The 27,112-nt window shown below is 36.6% G+C and overlaps 4 protein-coding genes across 7 annotated transcripts; 1 reads left to right on the top strand and 3 right to left on the bottom strand.

The window, feature by feature from the left end:
• Positions 1–73: 73 nt before the first annotated feature.
• LOC119999268 (squamosa promoter-binding-like protein 2) lies at positions 74–5,767 on the bottom strand. Of its 4 annotated transcripts, none has more exons than XM_038846746.1 (7): positions 5,546–5,767; positions 5,395–5,455; positions 3,162–3,913; positions 2,597–2,733; positions 2,099–2,326; positions 652–1,034; positions 74–295 (listed from the first exon to the last, which is right to left on the bottom strand). In XM_038846746.1, the coding sequence occupies exons 3-6, from the start codon at positions 3,857–3,859 to the stop codon at positions 700–702; spliced, it is 1,398 nt and encodes a 465-aa protein (XP_038702674.1). In that variant the 5' UTR covers positions 3,860–3,913; positions 5,395–5,455; positions 5,546–5,767; the 3' UTR covers positions 74–295; positions 652–699. The 4 variants fall into 4 exon arrangements, with proteins under 4 accessions (XP_038702674.1, XP_038702675.1, XP_038702673.1 ...); XM_038846747.1 differs by having other exon boundaries at positions 5,395–5,451; XM_038846745.1 differs by lacking the exon at positions 5,395–5,455.
• Positions 5,768–11,928: 6,161 nt separating this feature from the next.
• LOC120000442 (F-box only protein 6-like) lies at positions 11,929–15,977 on the top strand. Its single transcript, XM_038848527.1, has 2 exons — positions 11,929–12,232; positions 14,501–15,977. Exons 1-2 carry the CDS (start codon positions 12,102–12,104, stop codon positions 15,741–15,743), a joined length of 1,374 nt encoding a protein of 457 aa, XP_038704455.1. The 5' UTR covers positions 11,929–12,101; the 3' UTR covers positions 15,744–15,977.
• An 859-nt stretch (positions 15,978–16,836) lies between these two features.
• On the bottom strand, positions 16,837–19,091 carry LOC119999760 (stress-associated endoplasmic reticulum protein 2-like). The gene is made up of 3 exons (XM_038847497.1): positions 18,932–19,091; positions 17,719–17,875; positions 16,837–17,098 (listed from the first exon to the last, which is right to left on the bottom strand). The coding sequence occupies exons 1-3, from the start codon at positions 18,932–18,934 to the stop codon at positions 17,052–17,054; spliced, it is 207 nt and encodes a 68-aa protein (XP_038703425.1). The 5' UTR covers positions 18,935–19,091; the 3' UTR covers positions 16,837–17,051.
• A 2,991-nt stretch (positions 19,092–22,082) lies between these two features.
• LOC120000805 lies at positions 22,083–25,191 on the bottom strand. The gene is made up of 2 exons (XM_038848944.1): positions 25,003–25,191; positions 22,083–24,722 (listed from the first exon to the last, which is right to left on the bottom strand). Exon 2 carries the CDS (start codon positions 24,604–24,606, stop codon positions 22,306–22,308), a length of 2,301 nt encoding a protein of 766 aa, XP_038704872.1. The 5' UTR covers positions 24,607–24,722; positions 25,003–25,191; the 3' UTR covers positions 22,083–22,305.
• Between the last annotated feature and the right edge of the window lie 1,921 nt (positions 25,192–27,112).

Genomic DNA, 27,112 nt, shown 5'->3' with positions numbered 1-27,112 from the left:
CAACCGTCTTAAATTGCTTTGTTACCACCGTACGTATACTTGTATTTGAACCAAATGCATTTCTTAAAAAAAATAAAACTTAAACCAGCTTGCGATAAATGAACCAGTTAAATCACATATCGGCCACTGTAATGTAATGTAATCTGCTACCCAATTTTGTTGATACACAAAGCTTAGTCAAAGTACAAAAACATAAAGATCGTTTAATACAATGAGTAACAGTAAAAACCGAATCTTCGAGACTTGGTACTCGAAGCATCCTCTAGAATCAGGAAGTTGTTGGACATGGAAGAATCTACAGCACAAGCAAATATAGTCAGTACTCTGTGAGTGTTAGGGAGCATGATATAGTAAATCTCATAAATCAACATGCAGGAAAAATAACATACTCATGCTTATTTATTTTCTTCTTATGTAACAACACAATATATACTGCAGAGGCTCTAGTTGAAATGTTTTGAGAACATTTTATTAATCTAACAATTTTAACTAGGGCTTCTCCTTGGAAAAGAGCGTAATGACAACGAATTTGATACAGTTTGTGATACAGGGTGCATATATTTATTTATCAGGTGAGAAACAAGATTAATGTGCATCAATTACTGTAATTCAGAAAATCCATCGATTTCATATGGGTTGCCAGAAACTGACCTCATTGGCAGGTGAATCTATCTGGCTTGGTTGACCTGTTTTGACAAGTCAGTTCAACTGGTTAGAATAGAACCCACTCCCATACAGCTGGAATCCTTGACTAAAATTGCTGCCATCATTAGCTGAAGAAGCCAAATAATGAACTCGGGAATTGCTCGAGTGTTGCTCACTCCGCCAGCAATCTGACAAAGGAAGTTGCAGGCCTTGGGGAATCATATGCACTGCTGTCTGAGGCATGTTGGCATGGTGTGTGTGCACGGGAAGTTCGAAGGAAGAGGACTTAGGCTGGCATGAACCCCAAGAATCACTTGACAGAAGAGAGAGAGCACGATGAAAATCCTGTGTTGCGTCCACATTGGAGGCGATCCTGGGTTCTTCTATGCCTGCATAATTCAGTCACCTCTAACTTTGTGCATCAAGTCTTGTAAAATAAGCATGTCTTTAGCTAAGAAGCACGAAAGAAGGGCAAGACAGCATTTCACTGCTACAAGTTCCGGTAGTTTTCTTCACATCAATGGTTGAAGTTGACAGTATCATTTTATCATTGGTAAAGGTGAAGCTCCCACTATAAAGGTCAAGTCAGGGAAGGGTACGCAGACTTACACTTGCCAGGATGAAAGGCTATTTCATTTAATCATTAAAATTAAAAATTAAAAAAAAAAAGCTTACACCAAGATGGCTTTTTATGTCTAACCAGCTACATAGAGATTCTAAGATTTTTCTTATATCCATTTCGATCTAATTAACATAACCCCCAACACCAAACCTCACAGGAGGCAATAAAGACATTCAATATTTTGTAATCCATTGCACCATTTCTCCCACATTAAAGAATAAAGATCAACTTTCACATGAAGCACCACAACCTTGAGATGTCTCATTTCCCTAATCAACCAAATTCACAATTAAAAATTCTCACATATTTCCATCAAACCATAGGAACCACATACGATTTTCATCTTTTTAAACACAACTTAGATTGGCCGCAAGGCAAACGTGAAATTTTTGGCTAGTACTATCAAGAAAGGGTTCGGTATCATGAAAGAGTTTGTGATGTGCAAGAATTGTTAAGCTTAATTTATAATATTGATATATGGAATAACATTATTTAATGATATGCATGTTTTTGATGCAAGCCATCGAAGCACTAGATGAGCCTTTAGGTCTACTCTGTACTCAAGACCCCGGCTAACTTTTCTCACCTGATGAGTGTAACCAGTCAACAATTACCCTTTCTAGATGAAATATTTCGTGATTAATGGAGGTAAAAGTAAACTAGTAACTCGAGAATCCTTCAGCAGTATATGTACTATCTCAAAGCGCATCTTGCTAAGTATTACCGTCTAAGAAGGGAAGAATGAAAATGATTTGTTTTAATGCAAACATTGAATGAGATTAAAAGCAACAATTATGGCTCATTTAACCCAATATGAAAAGAAACACGTACCTTGGTTGAGAACCTGAGCTATGGTGCCCTTGGCCTTGGGTGGCACGAACCCATTGGAATCATGGCGGAGCTGCCCATTGATGTCTCCTACTTTTATAGGCTTTGATATGTAATCCTTCGTTTGTATGACATTGTTGCTGCACGTGCCTCCCCATGTAAAACTTGCATCGGGCTTTGTGTAACCAAGTGGGCTTCTGTTCCAAATAAGACTTGTCTGCTGCTTATCATCTGCACAGGAAAACACAGATCATTACTAATCACATGGTGGGTGGTGGATAATGCAATATTAATTGCATGATCATTAATATTTTCAGCTTGTCGGTCGATCAAATGGGAGGAATGGCACAAATAAAAGTTTTTCTTGGCCAAACAGCAATATCTAGAATATATCACAATAGAAAGTTACAAACGGATGAAAAGTATGCTGTACAATCAGTCCCTCCATAAACTCTTATCTCAGTGGAAAAAGGATAATCAAAGCCTGAATTTATCCAGTACCATATAAAGACGAAGGCAGCCTTGCAGCATTTAAATGTACTGATTCTGGTTGTGGCTTGCGTCGTCTAGCATTGTGATCAGTAAGTCGCCTACGACAACTTCGCTTCTTCTTGTCAAACTCTGCTAGACCATGGAACCTTGGACATCGAAAACCAATATATTATCACATCACTGTGAATCTCAATTAGCGATAAGCAAGGCATATCCTCCACAAATTAAACTTAAAATGATTGTAATCAATATTATCATCAAAGCTCTTATCCCAATACGTTGAGGTTCGGCTACATGAATCAAACATCATCATCGTCAAAGCCAACTACATGAATCCATGTGGGAAATTACTAAGATTCCATCATATGAACCTATAATATGAATTAGTAGAAATATACTCATGGTTTCTGTTCACAATTTGTCTCATATATAGTCCTTTCAGTAATAATTATATCCGATTTAATTCCACAATCATATCTTCAAGCAAATTTAACAAAGACCAATCAAAGAGCACATCAATATTTCAGATAAAGCATATTCTAACTAAAATTGTCAACTCTGTTTGAAGCTTTACCTGCTACACTGCTGGCAGAAGCGGCGTTCCAGACCATTTACAATGACCTTTGGGAACTTCGAATGACTTTCACAAACTCTATGTTTACGATGGTAATCCTTTGCTGATGTGAGGTCAAGGTTACAGCCTTCAACTTGGCAGCGTGGAACTTGAGTATTCTGAAAATTGGACTTCAGCCTCTTTGCCGTAGCAACAGATGACACGGGAATCACAGATAAAGATGACGTCTTAGTATTGCTCCCCGCACAACTATCTTCAAAGTACGTTTGTTTCCCAAGCTTTAAACTGAGGAATGGCTCACCTGAACCAACTGAAGCCTCAAGCACTGGAGAAGTACCAGATGGCCTGGCCTGAGCAAGTTCTTTTGTGGTAGTAAACTCTTCTGTAGTACCTTGATTTGCCTCCAAAGTAACTGTGGATGTTTTCATTTCCACTGTTGGAGAAGAATCAATGGATCCGGACTTCGAGCTCTTTGACAAAGAAGCAAGTCCCAGATCTGAGCCAGAAACACCGCTACCATCACCTCCACCAGATGAGTAGATAGACCCGGATTCAATTCCCACCTCACCATCAAAATCCCAGACTGTTGGTTGTAATTTTTTAGGACTTCCATTTGCTGCCGTATTGAACATAATTAAGCTGTCCAAGTCCCAGTGTAATGGAGGCTTTGTGTTCCACTCCATTAGGACATAACACATAAGACTAATCAACACACTTCTTTAACTAGAAGAGCAGCAACCAGACATCAGATCCTGCAAAAACAATGACATCAGGGGATTTGTATCATATAAATAAGACCTAATATGATCAAAACTTGTAGGCTGTTCAGCATGAAAAGTTGCCAATTATAAGTGATGTAATGAAATCCTTAATTAAGTCGATCAAACTTTGATCGACTTAATTAAGGATTTCATCAAACCCCAGCAAATCTCCCACATAAATCTGCCATCTCTAAACAGTCAGCAGTTTCTCTAAATTAGTGGATTATGCCTGAATGCCTGATATAGAAAACCTTCACAGACAAAACTTCATCTACGTAATCAATAGGGAGACCATGCAGAAAAAGCCATTACTATAAAAGTAACTAACAAAGAACTGACTTCTTGAGGTCAGTCTCAATCATCCCTGCAAGGCCACAACCAATCAAGGTTCGAAACCGACCTGGATTGAACTGGTCTCTCAAATTTCAAGTTACCCTCAGAAGTCATCATCGAACTATAATCCAAAAAATCCCCCTCATTTTCTAAAGTTTTTTCCCAGCCATGAGTTTCCACTCTGATACCCAACAAATTTCACGGCAATGGAAGTCTATTTCTTTCCAAAGATGGTCAAATGGCAACGGAAGTTTACTTCTAACAACTACCCAATTGGCCACATCTTTCTTTGTCCAACAACATCCAAGCAGAAATAATTGCACTGCCTTTAAAACCTAATTGAAATGATTCAATTTTTACCCTCGCCAACTGATCCCCACCCTCTTAATATTTCACTTGCAATCACTTTGTTCTTGTTTTGTTTTTTGCAACCGAATAAGTAGGCCCTTAAATGAATAAGACCCAAACCAACCAAAGGAGAAATTATTGAGAACTTAACACCATGTTTGAACAGATTCTGAAACCAACCCAACAAGCCTAACCCATGTAGCAAGAAAGAGACAGAGCACATTAATCAACCATTCAATGTTCACATTCAATGTTCAAACCTAACAAAGAAAAAGGACGGACAAGACAGACCAACCAACAAGCTCAAAATTAAGGGAAAAGGGAAAAAAAAAAAAAACAACTAATGAAAAATACCCATCAATTGACAACAAATGCAGCAATAATTAAGATCATTAATTAAAGTCTTCCTGCTAATTAAATGATGTACGTCCATTAGTATATGCTGTTTTTGTTAGTCTTTCTATTGCGTTTTCTCTATCTTCATGTGTTTATTGAATTAGCAAAAAAGGTGCCAAAAAAGGGCATCCGAACAAGATAAATGTTTGATGGGAAAAACATTCTGGTTTCTTGCTAGGGTTCTTTTTCCCCAATTCAGGAACCCGACCGCCGTCGTGTAGCTTCCTTTGTTTTTCCTCAAAAGAGGAGATAGAAAAGCAACGATAGAGAAAAGTTTTTTTCTTTTTTATTTCCCCTCTTTTTCATAAAACCAAAACAAAACAAAGCACAAAAAATGGGACGTATCAAGCAAATGATGATCGCTGTATCAGCCGCAATACCCACGAATGTCTCACCAAGATTAGCTAGAAAACACCATCCTCTCTCACCGCCGTTTACCCTTTCCACTCTCTCTGACTTGCAAAGACAAAATCAAATCAAATCATTTCATTCCGTCCAAGTTTAATTGAAGAAGAACATAAACAAATTGGAGATGAAAATCCTTACCTGGTCAGGTCAGTGCCATGAAATCGGAGAGAAAATGGAATCTGGGTTTGCTGCATAAATGAGATGCGACTGCGGAGGATTTGCAGAGAAAAATTTGTGGATTTCTTCAATCAAGTCGCAAGGAAAGCGACATGTGGAATGCACCACTTGTACACTTTTTTTTACAGCCTTGCTTTTTTGGCTGGTCTCAGAAGGATCTCTCGTCAGTGATAGTACTACTGTAGCGTAGCACTCACATGGAGGAGCGACTGAGCGAGACAGACTGAGTCGACTCAGTTACTAAGTTGACTGCAGCAATTTTTTTAGTCAAAACATTCGGTACTCTCTTGGTTTTCTCCCTTTTTTTGAACTTTCCAAGTTTCTAGGCAAAATTCAAAAGATTTCAAAATACCCAATAAAGAAAAATAATCTTTGTTGAATGTACGGGTGAAAATGGTCGGTTTTAGTCAATTTTTTGATATAAATTTAATCGCCCGGTAAATTAATTTTTTCGATTTTCAATCAATCCTTTAAAGGAATATGTAAGTTTTTTTTGATTGAAAAATTGAAAACCGACAATTCATTCGGTTCGATTTTGTCAACAAATTTTTACAACCCTAAAGATAAGAATAAACGTTTCAGTTGTATATGAAAATCATATATATATATATATATATACACACATTTTTTTATCGAGAACAACACCATATAAACTTGCTCTTTGAACATCTGATATAAGCCTAAATTCGGATCAAAGTCTAGCGTATGACCACGAGAATATTATTCTCAACGGGAATTAAACTCACTACCTCCCGAGTCAAAACAGTTTAGCCCCAGAGATGCTCACCAAGTAGGTTATATAAATACATACATATGTATACATTTTTTATATATGCATGTATGATATATCTGAAATTAATCATTATATTGCAAATAGAAGTCAAATTCAAGCATGTGTGCTTTCCCACATGCAAGTCCAACAAAGACTAACATGAAGGTACATATGGTATTTATTGTTATTGTAGAATATAAATAATTTATTGATGTTAGAACTCAAGTTGCTCATATATTTAAATAATTATCTGTGAACAGATTAGAGATAGGTTGGCACAAAATAATTAAAATAATAACCACCTGAGATTGTTAATTAATAAGTGGAAGATCTCTGCTTCTAATGAGATTCGCCACACCACTGTCTTTAATTAACTTTGTTTGTTAAATAATAATTGTCGCTAATTGATAATCAGAAAGGCAAAACCACCAATGAAATGCCGTTTGATGAAAATAATAATAATTCAAGTGATTTTTTTTTAATTATGGTTTAATACAATTGATTGGTTAATGTGAGAATAAATCATTCTTGACTTCAAGAAGGTCAATGAATTTAATGTCCTAAGGTGTTTTTTTTTTTCATCTCTTGTTTATTCATGATTGTAATCAAAGTTTTTATCTCAAAAATTTGTGATCGATTACATGAGTTTATGAGAATATCAATAAAAATTCACAACGTGTATTTGTTTTCCCTATTAATTTATTTCTATGTTATTTATTAATTAGATAATTTATTATATACAATTAGCTAGGTTTCTTTTTTTCAAAAGAAAAATGTAATACATATAATTTAACAATTTGGAGAATCTTATCATGATCTTAGTTTCTTATAATGTGCAACATTGGAGGCCACAAGGTTTAGTAATATATTGTTCCATTTCTATGACTTTTTTTTGTTCACCACAACACTTTTTTTTTGATAATCAATAACGAAACCAAACAATCTGATCCTTTGGACAATTGACATGGGCTTAAACTCAGGTCATCAGATCCAAGCACACAGAAGTTTTCCACCTGGCTGCAGGTAAGTTGGACCAAAGTCTAGCGCATGACCACAAATATATTGCTCCCAACGGGAATTGATCTCCCGAGTCCATACAATTTCGCCCTAAAGAGATTTACCAACTAAACTATCTTTCGAGTGATCAAGTGCATCACAACACATGTTGCTAGTGTGGATGTGGTTTAATAGAGGGAATGTAATGGTTATCTACCTCCCTTATATGGTCTTGTATGGCCCATTGGGCCCATGTTTAACTATGGACTTTATCCGGCTAAGTCTCTACAGTTGTTGTCAAAGCTCAGGCCCAAAGTTCTATACTGGGCTAAGTTCTTTGGATCATGCTCTCTATACCTCCTTTTCGTTTTGGTATCAGCCCAAGAAGAGCAAGTTCAATGACAATTAGTGAGACTTTGAGAGAGCGGGTTTTTGGGCGTACCCGACCCAAATATTACATATGGTCCGTTTGATAGACAATCTTGACAGTAACATATATCGTAGATAATAAATGATAGCATATATGATTTCTGAAATGTTGGTGGGTGTTTGATAAGACTTAAAATTGTTATGTAAATTACATGTAGGGGTATTCTGCATTTAACTTGTAAACAATTTATAATAATATTAAAAATCATTTAAATAAATTTAATAATTTATTTAATAACTATAAAATTGAAATTTATATATTTATTAAATAATAATTATTTATCTTTCCATTATTATTACATTGATATAAATTATTATTATTAAAAAAAATTAAAATATGCCACTAATATTACTTTTTGTTTTGTCCTTCATTTCATCCGTCTACACCTACAGACCACCGTTTATCAACCACCATCAACAAGCACCTACAAACCACCATCACCCGCTCACCGATTCACCATCACGGGTGTGCGAGGGTCAAATTGGGTTGGTTCGGCACCGATTCACCGAAGTACTCATTGTATTCTGCAAGTTTTACAATGGAGGAGAGAGAAGATATTACAATGAAGGAGAGAGACAAAAAGTTGCTTCATTTGATAGATGAGAGAAGCATAAAAAATGGAGGGTATAAGTGGAAAATGATTGGAAAATGTCTCAGGATTGTCAAAAATGAGACAATTTTAGAAATGACCATATATTGTTAAAAAAATGCCTCCATTTTCAGGTCTCAAATTTGTTGTTTGGTGGAGCTGTGCAATATATATTGTTGAAGAACAATACATTGTTGACAAATATTGCCAACCAACCCACTGATAATCTCAAATGACAAATGCCTATCATGGGCTTCAAGGATATCAAACCCACTTCATTAGAGCCTAAAAGAAAGGGAAGCCTGGGGCGTGCTGTAATAAAATTACAGCAGGCCCCACTGTAATATGCTTTTTTGACATTAAAAATTTTTATTTTTATTTTTAAAAATCATAAATATGTAATGTTCATCGCAACGAACATAACGATATATTTTTTGTTAGAAACAAAAATCAAATTCAACATGAAAAAGACACGACAATTCTACACTATCGGATATAAACTTAAAATATTCAATGTTTTGATCTCGATGAATTTGATTTTTGTTTCAAGCAAAAAATATACCATTAGATTCGTTATGAAAAATACTACATATTTATGATTTTTAAAAATAAAAATAAAATTTTTTACTACCTTAAAAATACATTACAGCGGGACCTGCTGTAATTTTTATTACAACAGGTCCCGGGCACCCAAAAGAAAGTTGGAGGGCAGAACACCTAATAATTCACGAAAAATGAGATATGACGCTTAAAAGGTAAATCAATCAAATCAAACATGGGTTAAACCAGAGAATTAAAGGAAGATCTCTCAGATTCAAAAAAGCAAATGGAGGAAAAGAATGGAATCCGTGATTGATGATGATGAATGATGATATCATGAGCCATGATGATGAGGCACAATATTATAAACCCGCCACCCAAAACTCAAAGCATTCTCTTCCCTAGACAGACAGAGAGAGAGAGATGGAATGGAACGGAATGATTACCCCCCACAAACCCTTCCTCGGCTTTTCACAAACCTCATCATTACAAATCAAATAAATACCCCCTTCCTTCCATATGGGTGAGGGGCTGCTCTACGATGAAGTTTTGCTACTGTCTTGGATGAAAAAAATTTAATTTCAAAAAATTATATTTATATTTTAATCATTTATATGAATTCAACGACATATCTTTTGTCTCTAACATAAATCAAATTCAACATAGAAGATATATAATAATTATAGACCGTTGAATATAAGCTCTAAATTTTTTTATATCTTTTTCATGATAAATTTGATTTTTGTTTCGAACAAAAAAAAATTATTGGATTTGTAATTTTAATTACATCAACTCCTCGGCACCATTCCATATTGGATGAATAGTAACCATAGTTTCACCACACTTGGAATTTTTTTATTTTTCAAAAATTATATTTATATTTTGATGGTTTCACAAATTTAATAATATATTATTTCTCCAAAATAAATATTAAATTCGATAAGAAAAACATATGACAAAATATTTTATATATTTTTCAAATTTTTTTTAAAAAAATGTATAGGACGGTCTTACGCTAGCAACAACTTTCTAGCTTTGCCGTAACGGTGTGCGGTTGTTGATGGATCATTTGGCGCATGATTTGATGGGGGTTGGTTGTTCCTATTAATGGTTTTTTTTTTTAATGGTTAGCGATCGATAATTTGTAGCTGTTTAGTAGGTGGCAGAAAGTAAAAAATTTTCTTATGTGAGCGAGCTCATGATGAATAGTTGGCACACTCATCATCATCTGCCACGTGGCGAACTCATGATGATTTGATGGGCAAAAGGTTGTTCTTGTACTCATTTCCAATTCCTCCTTTGTGGCATTAGTGATCAATGTCGTTGATGGCTTCTTTATCTTGGCATTATTAGCAATTGCTAATTGAGTATGTTTTGTTTCCCAATCTCTTTTTTAGCAATAGAAAATGTAGTTTACTAATATGAAGAAATACTTCTAAAATGAAATATGAAGAAATATGGCTCGATGATAATCAACTTTTCGTCCCTAACTTATACACCCAATACACGATTCCGTAATCTTAAAACGTATAAATCATGTGCACTGCAATAGTGATATATTACGATTTGCAATATTGAATTAAAGATATCAATATTTGCTGGGGACGATCGATTTTGGGTCATACAATTAGTAACTATTAGACAATTTCATCGTAATTTCATTTTTAATATGACATTATCTTTACTTCTGTATACTTGAAAATCATTGATGAGTAGCCAATAAGGGACACGTATGAATTTTGACCTAAACGAAAGGGCATAAAAGTTGATACTTTCGAGAAGCACGAGTAACTTGTATGACACTCATGTATGATATCTCATAGAGATATTGAGTTCGAACATTCCCCTGTCATAAAAATAAAAAATAAAAAAGAGTTGGTACTTCCCGTAATTCTAACAAAATCATGATAAAAATGGGTGAAAGTGGTGGGACAATCACGCGGTGTGCGTGGAATAAGAATTAAGGATTGAGGAGAAAGAACGAGCCTGGAGAGATTCAACCTCCGCCGTGGATCTCAGCAAAAAAAAAAAAAAAAGAGTTTAATCGAGAGGTCTTTGGATTGGTATGGTGTCCTTGACCATAAATAAAGCCTTGCGCACACACACGCACACACGTGGATGGGGGCTTGACATGTAAATATTCCACTTTGTAGAAGGAATCATATACCCAAAACCTGCCTCCTTTGGTCTTTTACTTCAATGCCCTTTTAGGCTTCTATGGTTCTACCCCTTGGGCTTCCAATGATTATCAAAAATATCGTGGCGCCATTAGGTGATTAGGTCTCCCTCTAAAATCTAATTTATAATAGTCTTGATTTACTCCTAAAAAAATTGTTAACTTGAGTATTGGATTTTCCCTGGATCACCTCTCCTTATTCTTGTAAGATCCGAGATTCATCGTTTACGTTGTCACAACGAAACCCCGACTACCAATGTAAAAAGGTCGGATAATTTTTTAAGTAGATACAATTTTATGTTTTATACGTATTGAATAGTTATATGACCTTGCGTGATCCTAATACAACTTTAGGAGAATATATTATTAAGAATTTTCAACTCATACACATTAAAAATATTGTCTGTTTTGGGTTGTCCAACTTTCATGAATACATCGGATCTACACAACTTTGTCTTCCCAATAGGTCCCTTATCTCAATAGTGCTCTCGCAGGATCATGCTCTACTGCAGAGTTACTGTGGGGTATTTTCCTTTAAAAAAATGTGTTGTTGATAGTAAGAAATTAAATTTATCTATACATGTATATACATAAGTAGAGTTTCAATATTTTTACAAATAACATGAAAAGTTCCTTACCGGTTTGTCCCTTAAACCAACTATTAGGATCTTCTAGAAAATGAACCTTTTACTTGAAAGAAAAATTTAGTAGTAATGAATTGAAGGACTATTTTAGCCATGGAGAAACGAAAGGGCAATCTGGGAAACGCAGTGAGAAATCATTATAAATATCGCTGTATAAAGATTTATAAAGGACAAAGTTGCGTGCGGGCGGGTGAGAGCGTAATTTACAAACAAGAGAGAGAAACTTGATGGGGCCGTAGCTGACGTGGAAGAATATGAGTGGGTAACCGCAGCGACAGAGGAAGAAGAACCATAAGAGAGAAGGGAGGGGAGAGGAAGGAGGAAGAAGAGGGGGTATTCGGGTCGGGTCAGGGCGTGGGCGGCGCGGGGAATGGATGAGCTGGCCATGCTCAGGCAGCTCATCTCTCAGCTTCAAGAGCGCATACATCTCTACGGTTCGCCTCCACCTTTTCACCTGCATCATCAACCGTTCATTGAATTCCATCACCAACACCACGACAGGTCTGTTTATCTCCTCTCTACATCTTATTCTTTCTCTCTGTAGATCGCGTTGCGGTTTCGATCATCCTTTTATGTCATTCCGGTGCTTACCCTTGGTAAGTGTGTCTTTTCTAGTGTGTGTGAAAATTCGCGATTTGTTTGGTTTGTTCGGTCATTTTGTCATGTTTTGAAAGAAATTAGGTAAGTTATGGTTGATATTTTTGTGGAGTTTGTTGAGTTTTGTGATCTTTGGGTTGTCTTGTTGTGCTACTGAAGAGTTTGGGTGCAGCGTTCCGTCGCAGCTAAAACTAAATGTATGTTTCTGTTGAATTGTAAGCGTTGGCTGATATATTTGATCTTAAGGGGCGCAATTTGATCCTCAGTTTGTCATTTTGTTTATTATTATGATTTTTCTTTGGTGATACAGACTTGCGTTTGATGTTCTAATTTTCTTTTCTTGTTGTGTCTTTGTCTACTATTTTTTGGATTTTTCAACTGTTTTTCTAGATTTTGGTTGGACTGGGTTTATGGCCTGAGAATTTCCTGTATTAATCTGTTCGTGTTGGTTAGGTTGGGCTGTGTTGGATTATGGAGTGAGAATTCCTTTATTACTTGAAGTGGATCTAGTTTTTTGTTTATGAGAATAATATTATTACCTCTCATTGACATTGGTGGTCATATGCCAATCATGGTAATCGTCGGAAAATGTAAGTTTAATCATCGTTGTATTCATATTTTCTTCCATTTCACTAGCAAATAGTGTACAAATTCAGGTGTGACTTCATTGCAGCTCAACCGGAAACTGAGATTACATCTGGGTATTATTGCTCCCACTTGCCAATTTTACTCTGGTCAAGTTCATTAACGCCTTTGCCAATAAACTTGTGAACTGGTTTTGTGACTGCCTACTTTGTCGATTTTCCAATATCTGGTTTTCGGACCCCATTTTGTCTTATTTTATTTAAAGTCGTAGCCCAAAGAAGAAATGGAGTCATCATCATCATCAAAGCCTTTTTCTGTAACTTTTTGCGTCAGATACTTGAATGCGTCCAAAACGCTTTGGTTTCATTGCTATATCTGTTCTAGATATTGCGAGTGTGTCTGAAACTCTTGAAAGCATCGTAACACAATGTGCATTTGATCGTCTAAGTTTCTATGTTTAACTCTTACTTATTATTTAGTGCTTCCGACAAAGCTTCTCTTGTTTTGCAGATCTACTTTCATTTTCATTTTGGCGAGGTTGTCATTGTGGTTCTTATTTAATTTCTAAATGCTGTCTTGTTTCATTTTTTGTGCTACGTATATAGTTTTTTGATGATTCCTCTTCCATTGCTGATCAACAGACCAATAAAGTTCTTTTTATCTGATATTTCCACTTTATGAATTATGTGGCATTGATTCCCAACTTTTGGATTTTCTGTAAAACGTTCATTTATTTTTTCATCTATCCTTTTTTGCTGAACTCCTTTCATTTTGTTCCAGTTATTCTGCTTTAGCAACACTCATTTTGCTCCAGTTATTCTGCTTTAGCAACACTCATTTTGCTCATCCTGTGGTACAACTTTTCTCTATTGAGTGCTTCCTCCAGGAAAATTTCTATTGGGGGTGTCAAGGCTTCTCTCATTTCAAGCTGTGTACTACAATACTGTATGCAAGAAGATTATTAGAATTAGTTGAGTGAAACCTTGCTCCCAAAACCACAAAATTTTGTACCGGAGCTTGGGATTTATATTTGTTACTGTTATGTCTGCAGTGGCTTAGGCTGTTGAAACTTGAAACACCGAATCTCACATTTTTCAATTTTGACATAGATATTGTTTTCACACGCTTCTCTAGTAGTTAATCTGTATGGTGTTGCTCAAACTAGTTCCAGACTGAGTAAGATAGTCCAAAATTACCTGCTGTTGTATAAGTTAGTCAGGTTTAACCTCACTGGAGTTGTTAGCAAAGGTCCTGAAGGATATGGGGGAAAGAGTCGGGAAGAGAGGTGAGTGGGGCAGAATAGCTGGGTTCTTATTATAGAGTAAGACAAGAGTCAACAAAGGTGATGGAAAAAAGAAAGTAAAGGGATAAACTTTACAGTCTCATAACCGTCCTTAAATGGAATGGTTTATAATCTTATATGAATTTTCCTGCTCAGGATTGATTTTCTGCGAGGTTCATTGAACTTGATATGCCTGTTTTTCTGCATGCTTTATCCCAGACCAATTGTATTTGACATATGCATGAAAGAAGGAACTGGTAACACCTCAGGCATTAAATTATATATATTTTTTGACTTGTGCGCAGATGTTGCCTCAATGTGGATGACAGCTCTGCAGATGATTACTACAGCCTCATGATGGCAGCCGGTAAATCAGGAAATTTCAAGAATCTGGAACCATGCAAGCCTCCACCTTCCAAGAAACCTCGAAAAGAGAGGTACCGTGCAAAATTACCCGGAACTACTGGTGCAGAGGAGGCTATGGAAGAACATATTTGGAAAGAATTCCCGACAGACCTTTTTGAAGCCGTCATTGCTAGACTTCCCATTGCCACAATTTTTCGTTTCCGCTCAGTTTGTGAGAAATGGAATTCATTGCTGAATTCCCAGAGTTTCTCTCAGCATTATGCCCAAGTTCCACAAGCCAATCCCTGGTTCTACACCATAACTCATGAAAATGTGAACTCTGGAGCCATGTATGATCCTTCCACTAAGAAATGGCACCACCCTACCATTTCTTCTCTGCCTTCGAAGTTAATCATTTTGCCAGTTACATCTGCTGGGGGTCTAGTGTGCTTTCTTGATATTGGTCATAGAAACTTCTTTGTATGCAACCCTCTTACTCAGTCTCTTAAAGAGTTGCCTGCCAGGTCAGTTAAGGTCTGGTCTCGTGTTGCTGTTGGGATGACTCTTAATGGTAGTACAGCTGACACAGGCTACAAGATCTTGTGGGTTGGATGCGATGGGGAGTTTGAAGTTTATGAGTCACTGAAGAACTCCTGGTCTCGACCAGGAAGCATTCCTTCAAATATAAAATTACCACTCTCTCTGAACTTTAGATCACAAGCAATTTCCATTGGGAGCACACTTTACTTCTTGCAGTTGGACCCTGAAGGTATTTTGTCCTATAATATGGTTACTGGGGTATGGAAGCAATTTATAATCCCAGTACCATTGTATCTGAGTGATCATGCACTAGCAGAGTGCGAGGGTAGGATTATACTTGTGGGGTTGCTGACAAAGAATGCCGCCACGTGTGTGTGCATCTGGGAGCTTCAGAAGATGACGCTCTTGTGGAAGGAGGTTGACAGAATGCCAAATATCTGGTGCTTAGACTTTTATGGGAAGCACATTAGGATGACTTGCTTGGGCAACAAAGGATTGCTCATGTTGTCATTGAGATCGAGACAAATGAATCGACTTGTCACTTACAATGTAATCACCCGGGAATGGATCAAAGTTCCAGGATGTGTGGTGCCTCGCGGGAGAAAGAGGCAGTGGATTGCCTGTGGCACTGCTTTCTACCCATGCCCAACTGCCATTGCATGATTTGGCTTTCTATTTATTTCTGGCAGCATAGGCGTCAGCTATAATGATATTTCTCGCGGTCCTGGTTTTTGGTTAGATTTCCTGGTTCCAGTTTTAGGCTGTTGGTTGGTCTTCAGTCCGGTTTTCTTTGTTGTTTTGAAGGACACGTCCGGACAGGGTCAATGATGCTCGCATCTTGATTTGTTGTATAAACATCAGATGAATAACTTGTTATTTGGGATTTTTTTTTCTGGTTGTCAGTTGTCTTGAAAGGTAAAATGAACTATATAGGTGTTTCATCCAATGCTAAATCCGGGAAATGAAACTTGAATAGAGGTTTTGATTATGTGAAGATATTTGATCACTGCATGAATATCACTATTAACTAGTGTTCTGAACAAAGCGAAGATCGGGATGCATGAAAAGAACTGATCTGAGCAACATCCTGATCGCCACTAGAGTCTAATTGCACTTGAGGGAATAGAAGAATTAGATCTGTAAAAACCTTGAGTAAAGTAGAAACACCCAGTTACCAGCAATGCGTTGCACACAATACTTATTGTAACGTCCAACGACTTCGCCACAAAAAGGGCCTGAAATTTATTTCTTGGTATCAGCTACTGTACTAGATAAGCATTCCCTCTGCCTAAATTTGAAAGCAAGCAATTATTCATTATGTGTATCTAGAGACTCTCTCAAGCAAGAATAACTTCAAAAAGTAATATATGGTCCTCGTGAATAATTTTTTCCCTAAAATTTTATGTTAGGAATTAAAAAAAATTATATACCCCTAGCTCATTCTCAATTTAACAATATATTTCTAAATCAATATTCCATAGTAAATAAAATTATCTTACATTTTTCCGAAACTCATGTTATGTGTTATTCTTTATGATAAGCCTTTTAAGTGAAATTATGAAAAAAATTATTATTCGTGCATCATACGGATCCCAACACTAGTTATTCATTAATTCCGCAATTTAGGTTTCTTTTATAAGATACTTTTTTTTAACACCTAAATCACACCATACAATTACAAGCTTATCCTTTCATTTGGACATCTCCTGACAACAAGATAAATTGAACCAAAGCTCAATGCGTGACCAAAAAGGTATTTCTCCCGTGGGAATCTAACTCAGAATCTTCTGAGTTTATACGTCAATATAAAGATAAATAAAAACGGACATCTTGTTAATGATAAACCGAGTTCTTCATAAGCATACATGTAAACACCAGTCCCATACAAGTATTTCTAAATTTCCTATTGGCTAACAGGAAAACACATTGTGCAGCAATTTGCAGCCATCACTCAAAATTTAGGAAAACACATTAAGCCACTCCACCACTGGTTGCTGTCCTGATTATCTGGAATAGAGCTGCCACAAAAAGAAAAAAAAAAGTTTTTAGCATAATGGAATCCAACACTGCAAAATAATAGTTAGCATCCGACTCCATAGGAGTCGAAGTCACAGATAGCAGAGAGGAAACCCCAAATTCAAGTGAAGAACGTCTTATTCAGGAGTTGTTTTGAGTTTAGATCAACCAAAAACAACCACAGGTATCCTAACAATCAAATGAATTTCCAGTTCAAGTGAGTTGAGTGATCAAATAATCATTTGGTCGTGCATGTTTATTTCCTCAAAATAGATCGAATTATATACATGTAAAAGCTTGCACATGTTATGCAATATTGAAAATTTAGACCGAATTTACCAATCTTTGGTTCAGTGTTGAAAGGCTAGAAGCACGCTTGCATTGTAGGAGGCATTCAAACATGCAAGATAGAAAGACCATGCTTGATAAAAAGACCACATTTTCTTGCTAGAAATTGACAGGCAACTTTGTAATTCGTATGTGCTTATCTAAAGCAGTTTTCAACGATTTCCACCAACTGCTTCACAGGTATGTATTCGAAGAAAAATGGACAAAGGAAATGTAATAAGGCATTGGATAGACATACTGCTACAAGAAACAGTTAAAAGGAAAGTAAACTTACATGAACCAATGACAACAAATACGAAGAACCCAAGCAAAACAGGGCCTACAGGATAGTCTTTCCCCTTTTTAGCGGTTGTTTCCGGAACGGCTCCTCTCTTTGTAATGTTCTTATCAAACCTCTCAACTTTCCTCTCTGCAAGACGCCTTGATGTAGTCTGCACAAAACAAACGAAACAAAAGTCAAATCAAATCATCATTCTCAACCCAAAGAGAAACAGAACTGCTAGTTTCTAAAGAATTAGAAAAGCCACAACTACAAGAGAATGCAGCACAACTAATCAGACTTGTGACACATAAACGGATAAGAAATCTTAGACTATAATTGCGTCAAAACAAACTTTAACGTTCTACTGAAAACTAAAAGGGAACATGCTTGCATCATGCAAAGTTTATCAATGAGAGCCTGAGGGCATATCAGAACAATATGAAAGAAAGCTGAATAGCTAATAATAATCTAGGAATGCAACACCAAAGTGGATGACTGGCTCATTACAAGGTGAAAATAACAGCAAAAAATCTTCTCATACAATTATTGCAGGAAATCTTCTTACATAATGATTACACATCAATGATGATATCCGATGATCAGCAATTGGTGAGTTCAACAAAATTATCACAAAGACATTCATCCTTCTCTTTGACCCAAAACTACTGTTGCGAAACATACAGATAAAATGTGTAATCTTAGACAAAGTATCAATAAGGTGCAAAAGCTTTGGATGGAAAATTGTCAGCTACCGATGCATTCCGAGATCTCAATAATATACAATGATCAATACAATTGAATAAATCCCACTACAGAAATCCATGGATCTCTTCAGAGGCAGTCAATTATAGCTATTCTGCCTCATCACATGAACTGTTTGAATCTTTTGCCGCTTTAGCAAATTTCCTGAAAATTGGGCTTAAAATTTTAAAATTAAAACAAAGGGATCACAGTATCCAGACAAAAATCAATATCATTGACAAATTGACCGTCGAGCTCATCGGCCATTATAGATCCATTAGCCCTAACCTTTCAAAACCAATTGCAATATGTAACCGCAGGTAGAACAAAACAAGAATGGCAGATCAAGACATATTTGATTTTCAGGCATTCATATATTAGCCTATCAATGGCACATACAACCAAACATCAGACTGGAACCAAAATTCATTACAAACGAGGAGTGATAAATTGAAACCTAGGAGACCAGATCACCGGAAATTACCATGGTTACGGAGAGATCCGGCTGCTAAGAACGTAAGAAGAAAAAATCGCAGGAGAATTGCGGTCACGATTGACGATCTGCCTCTTAATAGCGTGCCCGGGCAGGAGAGGTACAAACAGTCTCGGGAACGATTGGGAGTTACACGTATTTGAAAAACGTGGCGTGCAACGATTGGACATTCACATGTCGATATGAGCCCTACTTGGAAGAGCCTACCATCAAAATATTTAGACAACGAAAGCACTACATGTCCACCATTTTAATGTTCATAATTGTTCGTAAGCTATGTGACATAAAAGAAGTGCGAAGGACCATTTTGTATTAAATGATCCTCACACTTCTCTTTATGTCACCTAGATTATGAACAATTATGGACACATATCATTTTGGTTTAGATAATAAAAATGATCGATTATGACAGTATTTTTAATGCACGTTATTGAGCCACTCGATTGACAATCAATTAAATTAAGTATATATGTGTTCAAAGTGCAATTCCAATGATAATCATATTCCTCAACGGTATTTCAAAAAAAAAAATATAGATTTCTTTGTTTTCTCCAATTAGTATTAGCAGTAGTCTATTGTGCACCAAAATGTGAGTTATGGATCATCAACCCGACCAGCCACAAAAGACCCTAGCTTTAACTTTTGTCTTCCTGTTAATCTTTCTTCATCATCGTCTGTTATTACTGCTAAGAGCATCTGGAGTCTGGACCTCCGGTAAGTATTGATGAAGAATATATACGCAAAATCTGAAAGATGTCTTGTATTAAAAGCTTAATATGAGAAAAACTGAGGCCAAATGTCAGTTGGATTCATAGGCAAACAGCAAAACAATGGACAGAAGGAAGCTTACGTGATCCAATAACAATAACATGACCATATGAGGAACAACAAGCAGTACAGATCCCACAAGTCTCTTTTCCTCTGTTTTGATGGTTGTTTCATGATTGCTCCTTTTCTTATTGAGCCACTCTCCCAGCCGCCTTGAAAAATTCCTACCCTGTAAGACGTACAACGGAGCAGGAATACATGCTGGGGAAAAAGAGGGTATGCATAGAATTTCTCCTTTTTCGAAAATTGCCTAGCCCGTAATCAAGTACAACGGAACATGAAAACATGCTATGCTGGGCTGGGCAGAACAAGACATCTCCACTTGGTATCCTCCTGAGTCCTGAGCACCTATGGTCCAAGTGTATGCATAGAATGTCTAGAATCAGCCAAGATAGAGATGGATGAACTAATGAGGTCTATCCCTCGGTGCAGGTTCTTTGTGGATGACACTGTACTAGATGTCCTACTGAACGAGACCATATCAGAAGTTAGTTTCAAACAATAAACATGAACAAAAGCTTTGGAATATAAAGGTTTTAAAATACTTAGGGATAACATAAATACGAAGTCTTAAGTTTTAAAAAAAAGTATGGCAGAAGATGAGAAAGCATTTAAAATGGACAAGAAAGAATACCTAAAAGGTGGAATTTTAAGTATCTTGGATTTATAGTTCAGATCTATAATTCATAATGATCTAGGAATCAGGGAGGAGATAGAAGCTGCTTGGATAAAGCGGAAGAATGCATCGGGGATCTTGTGTGACCTAACATGCAAATATTACTGGCTAAATGCTAGATGAAATTTCAAGCAGAATATCCAACATAACCAGCACCATTTTCACTAATATACAAATATACTCAACTCTTTCCATTTTCCAACAGCTATGACTCCCCAAGGCAATCAAACAAAGTAAGACATGCGTTGTAAGGCTTATACTATATAGGTGGTCTGAATCAAAAAGACATCTGTGTATCCACATAAACTGATAGGTATATGGCAAAAATATTTTCAAAAGGAAATGAGAAACCCATATGATGCAATAAAAACAATGGTCAAGAACCACAAGTTGAAAAAGGGTCAAAAGGATACCTTTCTCTCATTTTAGTGGTGGTTTGGAATTGCTCGTCTTTGTTTGTCTTCTTGAACCACCTACCTTCCTTTCCGTAAGAAGTCATTGCATAAACAACAACAGAATTCAATTCACATCTTCAACAAACAAAAAAAGGCCCATCTTTATAAGCCATGATTAAGTTGAGAAACTCTTTCAGCAAGTCATGTACAGAAGTCGCAACGGCTAAAGGCACTGCGTACCCACATCATGTGTAAATAAGTTGAAATCAACTTATTTAAATGAGGAAGCCCAGATTTATTCTCCATAACCGTAACAATAGAACATAACAACTTAATATAAGTGATGTTTATCAAAAAAAAAAAAAGAACATAACAATAAGAAATATAAAAGAAGCTGCACTTTTAGTTTTGATTCGCTACACAATGTGCTTTTCTGTTGTTGTCAATTGTCTTACAGTTTTGCATCCACACAACCATTACTGTGAATGACCCAAAACATGTAATAAATATGAATCCGTTCCTCTTAACCTTTATCTGAAGGGAACATGGAGCGCAAATAGAAAATCACATCACATATATCTCTCAAGTTGTCCAAACTGTCTGTGAAAAAAAGGGATATGTTTGGCTCATTGAACTCTAGATCACCAGAAAGTATGCACAAGAAATTAAATCATGATCAACCCATTAGGGCAAACATGTGCCTAGTGGTGAAGTTGCTTCACCAGAACATAGTAGTCACATATTCAAATTTGGGAAACAGTCCCTCCACAATCCAGAGGTAAGACTACATACATCTTGCCCTTCCCTGACCACACTTCCACAGCGGGCGCCTTGCACAAGTGAGATGTTTAATATTTTTAAAGAACTTATCAGGAACTAACCTTTCAACATATATTCAAAGTGTAAATGCAATCGAAAGAAGACAAAATGATCAGACTGAACTAGTGGTCACATGATCAAAAATAAGCTATGAACCAATTTGCACAACCAAATAACAAGATGGAAACCAGGGATCAAAATGTAACAAGTGTACCAGAGACTAGATCATGGAAATTACCATGAGTGTGGAGAGGTCCAGTTGCAGGGAATTAATGGAGCAAGAAATGGATCTGTTTTCCTTTTTTCTCCTGCAATTCCCATTCTCTATATGTTACACCACCTGCCATGGCCTTTCATAAAGCCAAAAAAAGTGATTGGCTATTTTGAGGCGGCAAGGACCCACTATGGAACTGATAGTAGGAAATGGTCTCCTAATAATAACTATATTGACTGTCTTTCACCACAAATGGTAACATATACCCAATCGTCATCAATGATTGGCAATAATCAGATCACTCATTACAGAGACGGCCTGGTCACTTCTAGACCGTCGTTGAGCTTTTGCTTCTGTTTACATAAAAGAATTGTAGATTTTTAATTTTGGAACCCTAGACTGAACAATCAAGAATTTTACACACATCTTGTTGCTACTTGTTACCCAGAGTTTCCTCTTCGTCCTTTTCACCATTATCGATTCGATTTTCTTCACAAGTCTCGTTGTTAACCACAGTCTTCACTTCATTCCTTTCACCATTCTCCACAATCTCTTCTTGCTGTATGTCTATTATTACTTGAAGAAAGTCTGATGGAGTAGCGGCAGGGTCTAATTCCAGGCAGCCCTTTGGAGCATTTGGACCTTCTTGACCAGTAAGCAAGTATGAAGGAACATGATGGGAAAATTGAAACATCTCTTCTCTCGGAATCCTCCTGATTTCTTTGAGGTCCAAGTGTCGATGAAAGATTGTCTTGAATCCAGCAACTTTGACCAAAGGAGTAACAATTACACCTTCATCTTCATCAAAGTCTTCAAGCACTTCTACCATGTCATACTTGTGTATCACTTCATCTGCAGTCAGCTCATTCCAGTCAGGTGTCCAGTTTCTATAGAGTGCCCAAACATCGCCTTTCCTGGGATATATCTGAATGGCACCACATTTGGTCCACCTAATCTTGTGAGAAAAAGAATTGAGAGACTTATAGATCCTGTGTCTGCCTACTCTGAAATCCCCACAAGCTTTTGGGAAAGCAGAGGTGACCCATTTTAGTGGACTCAGTTCACCATCAGTTTTTGAATTAAGCCAACTGATCCGTACCGCAAATGGATCAAAAGAAATCACACTGTGAATCATGGCATAATAACGGGGCATCCCATCATCATCATCATACACAGCCCATACCTGACTACCTCCAAACGATCTTTCAGTACGATCTTTGTCAAAATCATGAAAATCAGGATCTGGGACAATAATTGATAAAGTTTGCAAGGTTTCAGCCTCCAATTTGACAGAAGAGGTTCCAGAAAGAGAATTGATTCTACATACTCCATCATTAGCATCAACTGATTGGCCAGACTTGACTTCATCACAGGTATCAGTGTTTACCAAATATTGTTCTCCTCTTTCGTTTTCTTTCTCATGTGTTCTTTCCTCCCATTGAGATTCTTTTTTATCTGCTGTGGTTGAACTCCACTCATGTAATCTCTTACAGATTTTTGTCTTAGCCTTCTGCATCAATACACCTGGAATTTCAAACTGGAGCATATCCCTTGCGCTATTGAGCTTTGTGATACCATTGGCACTACTTGTTTCAAAACCATCTTGTTTGGATCCAGATAAATTAGCCTTGTCAACACCAATTTGATCTGGGAAATCTGAACCGGACTCCGTTCCTCGCCTTCTTTTGGCTGAATTATGCCCGCTGGATGATACACCACTTGTCCTCTTTGAGGCATTACGCTTTCTCCGAGCCTCCTCTCTTTTTCCAGCAGCCTGTGCTTCCTCACGTTCTCGTTTCACTTTCTCATACGCTTGCTGAACCACACTTGCAACATGAGCAGCAGAAGCACCACATGTTCTGGAAAATGGCCCCCATTGGCAGTTTGTTTGGTTATATGAATCAACATCATCGACCACACTCCTTTCCACATTTCGTGAGCTTACAGTTTTCCTTTCTGAATTTTTTGCTGCTTTATGATTTGAATTCTGTGGCTGCTCCTGGAGAAAATTCCATGAAGTGGAGGGTTCAGAACTATTGGACGGTGGTGGAGCTATCTCCACAGCCAAAAATGGCTCATGACAATTGGGGCATAACAAATTATGGTTAAGGTAAACCCTAAGATACTCGTATTGTATCTTGCATCGATGGCAGACGGTCCAAAACGTATTGGATTTAGGCTTGTGAGATGAAGTGGGAGTTGAAGATTGAGAAGCCCGATAGGAAGTCTTGTTTGCCCTCACATTCGAAGTGGTACTTTTGGTAAAATTTTTGAAACCATTAGTGCCAGGTGATGCCGATGAACCTGCACCAGGAGTTGAAACCTTTTGAAAACCTCTTCCTTTCCTCTTCTGATCATACACTGCTCTCTTACCTTTATCGGATAACAAACTCCATGCCTCTGAAATACATTTAAATGCCCCCTCCGCTCCAATGGACTTGTTCTTATCAGGATGAAGCATTAGAGCCAGCTTCCTATAATGTTTCCGTACTGTTTCATCATCAGCTTGTGGGTTAACACCAAGTATCCCGTACCAATCAGCTTCACCGTTAATTTTTTTCTCTGCATGATTATAAACATCAAGTGTGGCTATCATCTGGGAAACCCCCTCAAGCTCTGGATACAAATTCTGAGCCTTCAGAGCAAATTTCCTAGCCCCAACAACGTCCTTTGATAAAAACTTTTTCTCAGCGATCTCTTTTGCCCTGGTGGCCTCATCTTTATTACATTCCATTTCACCCGCTTATAAGGTCCTCTATTTTACCACACTACCGCCCTAGTCCAACCACTATTCTCTACTGCTGTGATTCCTCATGACTCAATAAGAAGCCGCATAAACAGTTCCACAACCTACATCCCAATACCAAAAACAACCAAATTAATCAAAAACATTAATAAAATAAATAAAAAAACATAATTTGTTCTCCTTTGGGGCTTTTTATCAGAACACACAATGGAAGTTCACCAATTCAGAAATGGTTCACCGTCTCTCTCTCTTTTTTAGCAGGCATCGGCTCGTTTCAGGGCGATTCAGCTTATAACTAACCTAAGGCCGAAATACTTCAAAGAAAAAGACAATGAAAGCACTAATAATTGTCGGAAACAACGAAAAGGGGAAAGCAAGAAAAACCTGATGATTAGGAGAGGTAGAGAAAGTTCCGATGAGACACCGAGAGAGAAACTCTTGATTGAATTTGAGAGGGCTCCACTCCAACTCCGACACAGAGACTATGTGAGTTTGACTGCCGGAGATTTTAGAGATACTTCTGCCTTCGGTGAGGGGAGAACCAGAAATGGGGAAATTGGAAATGAAACTTTCTTTTTGGTAATATTAGGCCATGTACAAAATTAACTCTAATTTTATTATTTTATACTTTTTGTGGACTTTTTTTTTAACATGTAACCTACTCATACCCAACCAAGCTTGCTTAAAATAAGCTCTACTTTTCAGTCACTTATTGTAATTGATATAAAAACAATTTTGATGATGTATCAAGCGGTAGGATTGATGCAGATTGTTATTATCGGGATGAGATGGTCTGCATAAGAGAACACGTAAACTAGGGGACTCTCGCACAAGAGAACACGTAAACTAGGAGGTCTCGAGGGTGTGTTCGGGGGACCTCTCTGATGCTTAATTTGTAGACTATCAAGTGGGAGCAGTGAATGCTTGGAGTTATAGCAGTGAGTAAGGTGGAGAGGTTTTGTAATAATTTATCTGTAACGGGTCACTTTTTATATGAGTTGAAAGTAGAGGTGTCCATAACCGATCCGCAAACCGAGAACCGATCCATAATCGTGGTTATTCGATTTTCGGTTTGGTTTTTTCAGTTACGGTTTCGGATATGGTTATGATTTTGATAAAATTTTGGATATTTTTTCGGTTACGGTTATACCCAAAAAACAAAAAATATTAATATATATTATACATATTATATAAATATCCAAACATTATCATATATATGATATATGATATATTATATTATATATATTATATAAATATCAGAACATTATATACATTATATATATATATAAGTTACATATTTAGATTAAAACTCTTATTATATCTTCATAACAAATTATAAATTTAGATACCAATTAACTTAATCATTACACAAATTATAAATTAAGATTGATTACTTGAAACTCATGGTGGCCTTATCATTTTAAAATTCATATAAATTAAGATTGATTATTGCTAAAGTGAAAGTGGGGAGACATTTTCATGTATGTTTTCTTTTCTTTTCTTTTTCTTGATCATATTATTTCTCTCGGTCTTGTAAATTTATTTTTCTTTAATTATGATGAAATAATATATTTATTATCATTATCATGAATTTTTATCAAACTTTGTTAGATGGAGTTGGAGTCGATCATGGCTATTTTCTCACTATATTTGAGATTTATTCATACTTTTTCATTTATTCAAAAACCGATCCGATCCGATCCAATCCGAAAAATATGGTTATTTCGGTTTGGTTATCCGAACTATATTGTTCGGTTATAGATTCTAAAATATCATAACCGAATCGATTCGGACACTTCGGTTATGGTTAAAAACCAAACTGAAAACCAAATGGATATCCCTAGTTGGAAGAGTTCCAATTTTAATAGAAGTAGATATCCTTCTTTGATCTTACTTAGGCGAATGTACAGGAAGATGAATTATATGAATGTACAGGAAGATGAATTATATCCTAGTCATTCCTTCGATGGATTTGGTTTCCTTTTGGGACTCTACTTTCCTTGAGGTGCTTAAACACTATGGGTTAACGAGGGGTTATGCTCGGTATTACACCAAGGAGGTTTCTTGGTCTTGCAGAGATGTTCTCTCCTCGGTCATTGTGTCCTTGCTGGACTCTTCGGATTCCTCTTCTTTGTTATACCTTGATCGGTGATCAAGCATACTCATTGACTAATGGGAACCAAATTTTGCAGCTACAAGTCAAAGATCTCAATGGAGGTTATTTTGGTACTAACAAGCTTATTTTAAAAATATCAACAAATACCACCAGACAGTGTATAAGCTAACTTATTTTTGACTGTTTATAAGGTAATTTATTTTACTCAAATATAAACTCTACCAAACAAGGCAATCAAAGCCAGTTTTTTTTTTAAAAAAAAAAAATTAACGACGAGAAACCCTAGTCCATTAAATCCAATAAAACTTATAGATAGTGTACTTAAATTGGATAATTTTTTATGAGATGTAGAATTATGGCCTTTAGCCTCTCAATAAG

This window comes from Tripterygium wilfordii, chromosome 6 (genome assembly GCF_013401445.1).
Source record: "Tripterygium wilfordii isolate XIE 37 chromosome 6, ASM1340144v1, whole genome shotgun sequence".
Lineage (NCBI taxonomy): Eukaryota > Viridiplantae > Streptophyta > Magnoliopsida > Celastrales > Celastraceae > Tripterygium > Tripterygium wilfordii.
The sequence above is the reverse complement of the archived record's forward strand: the minus strand, read 5'-3'. Positions and strand labels throughout refer to the sequence as shown.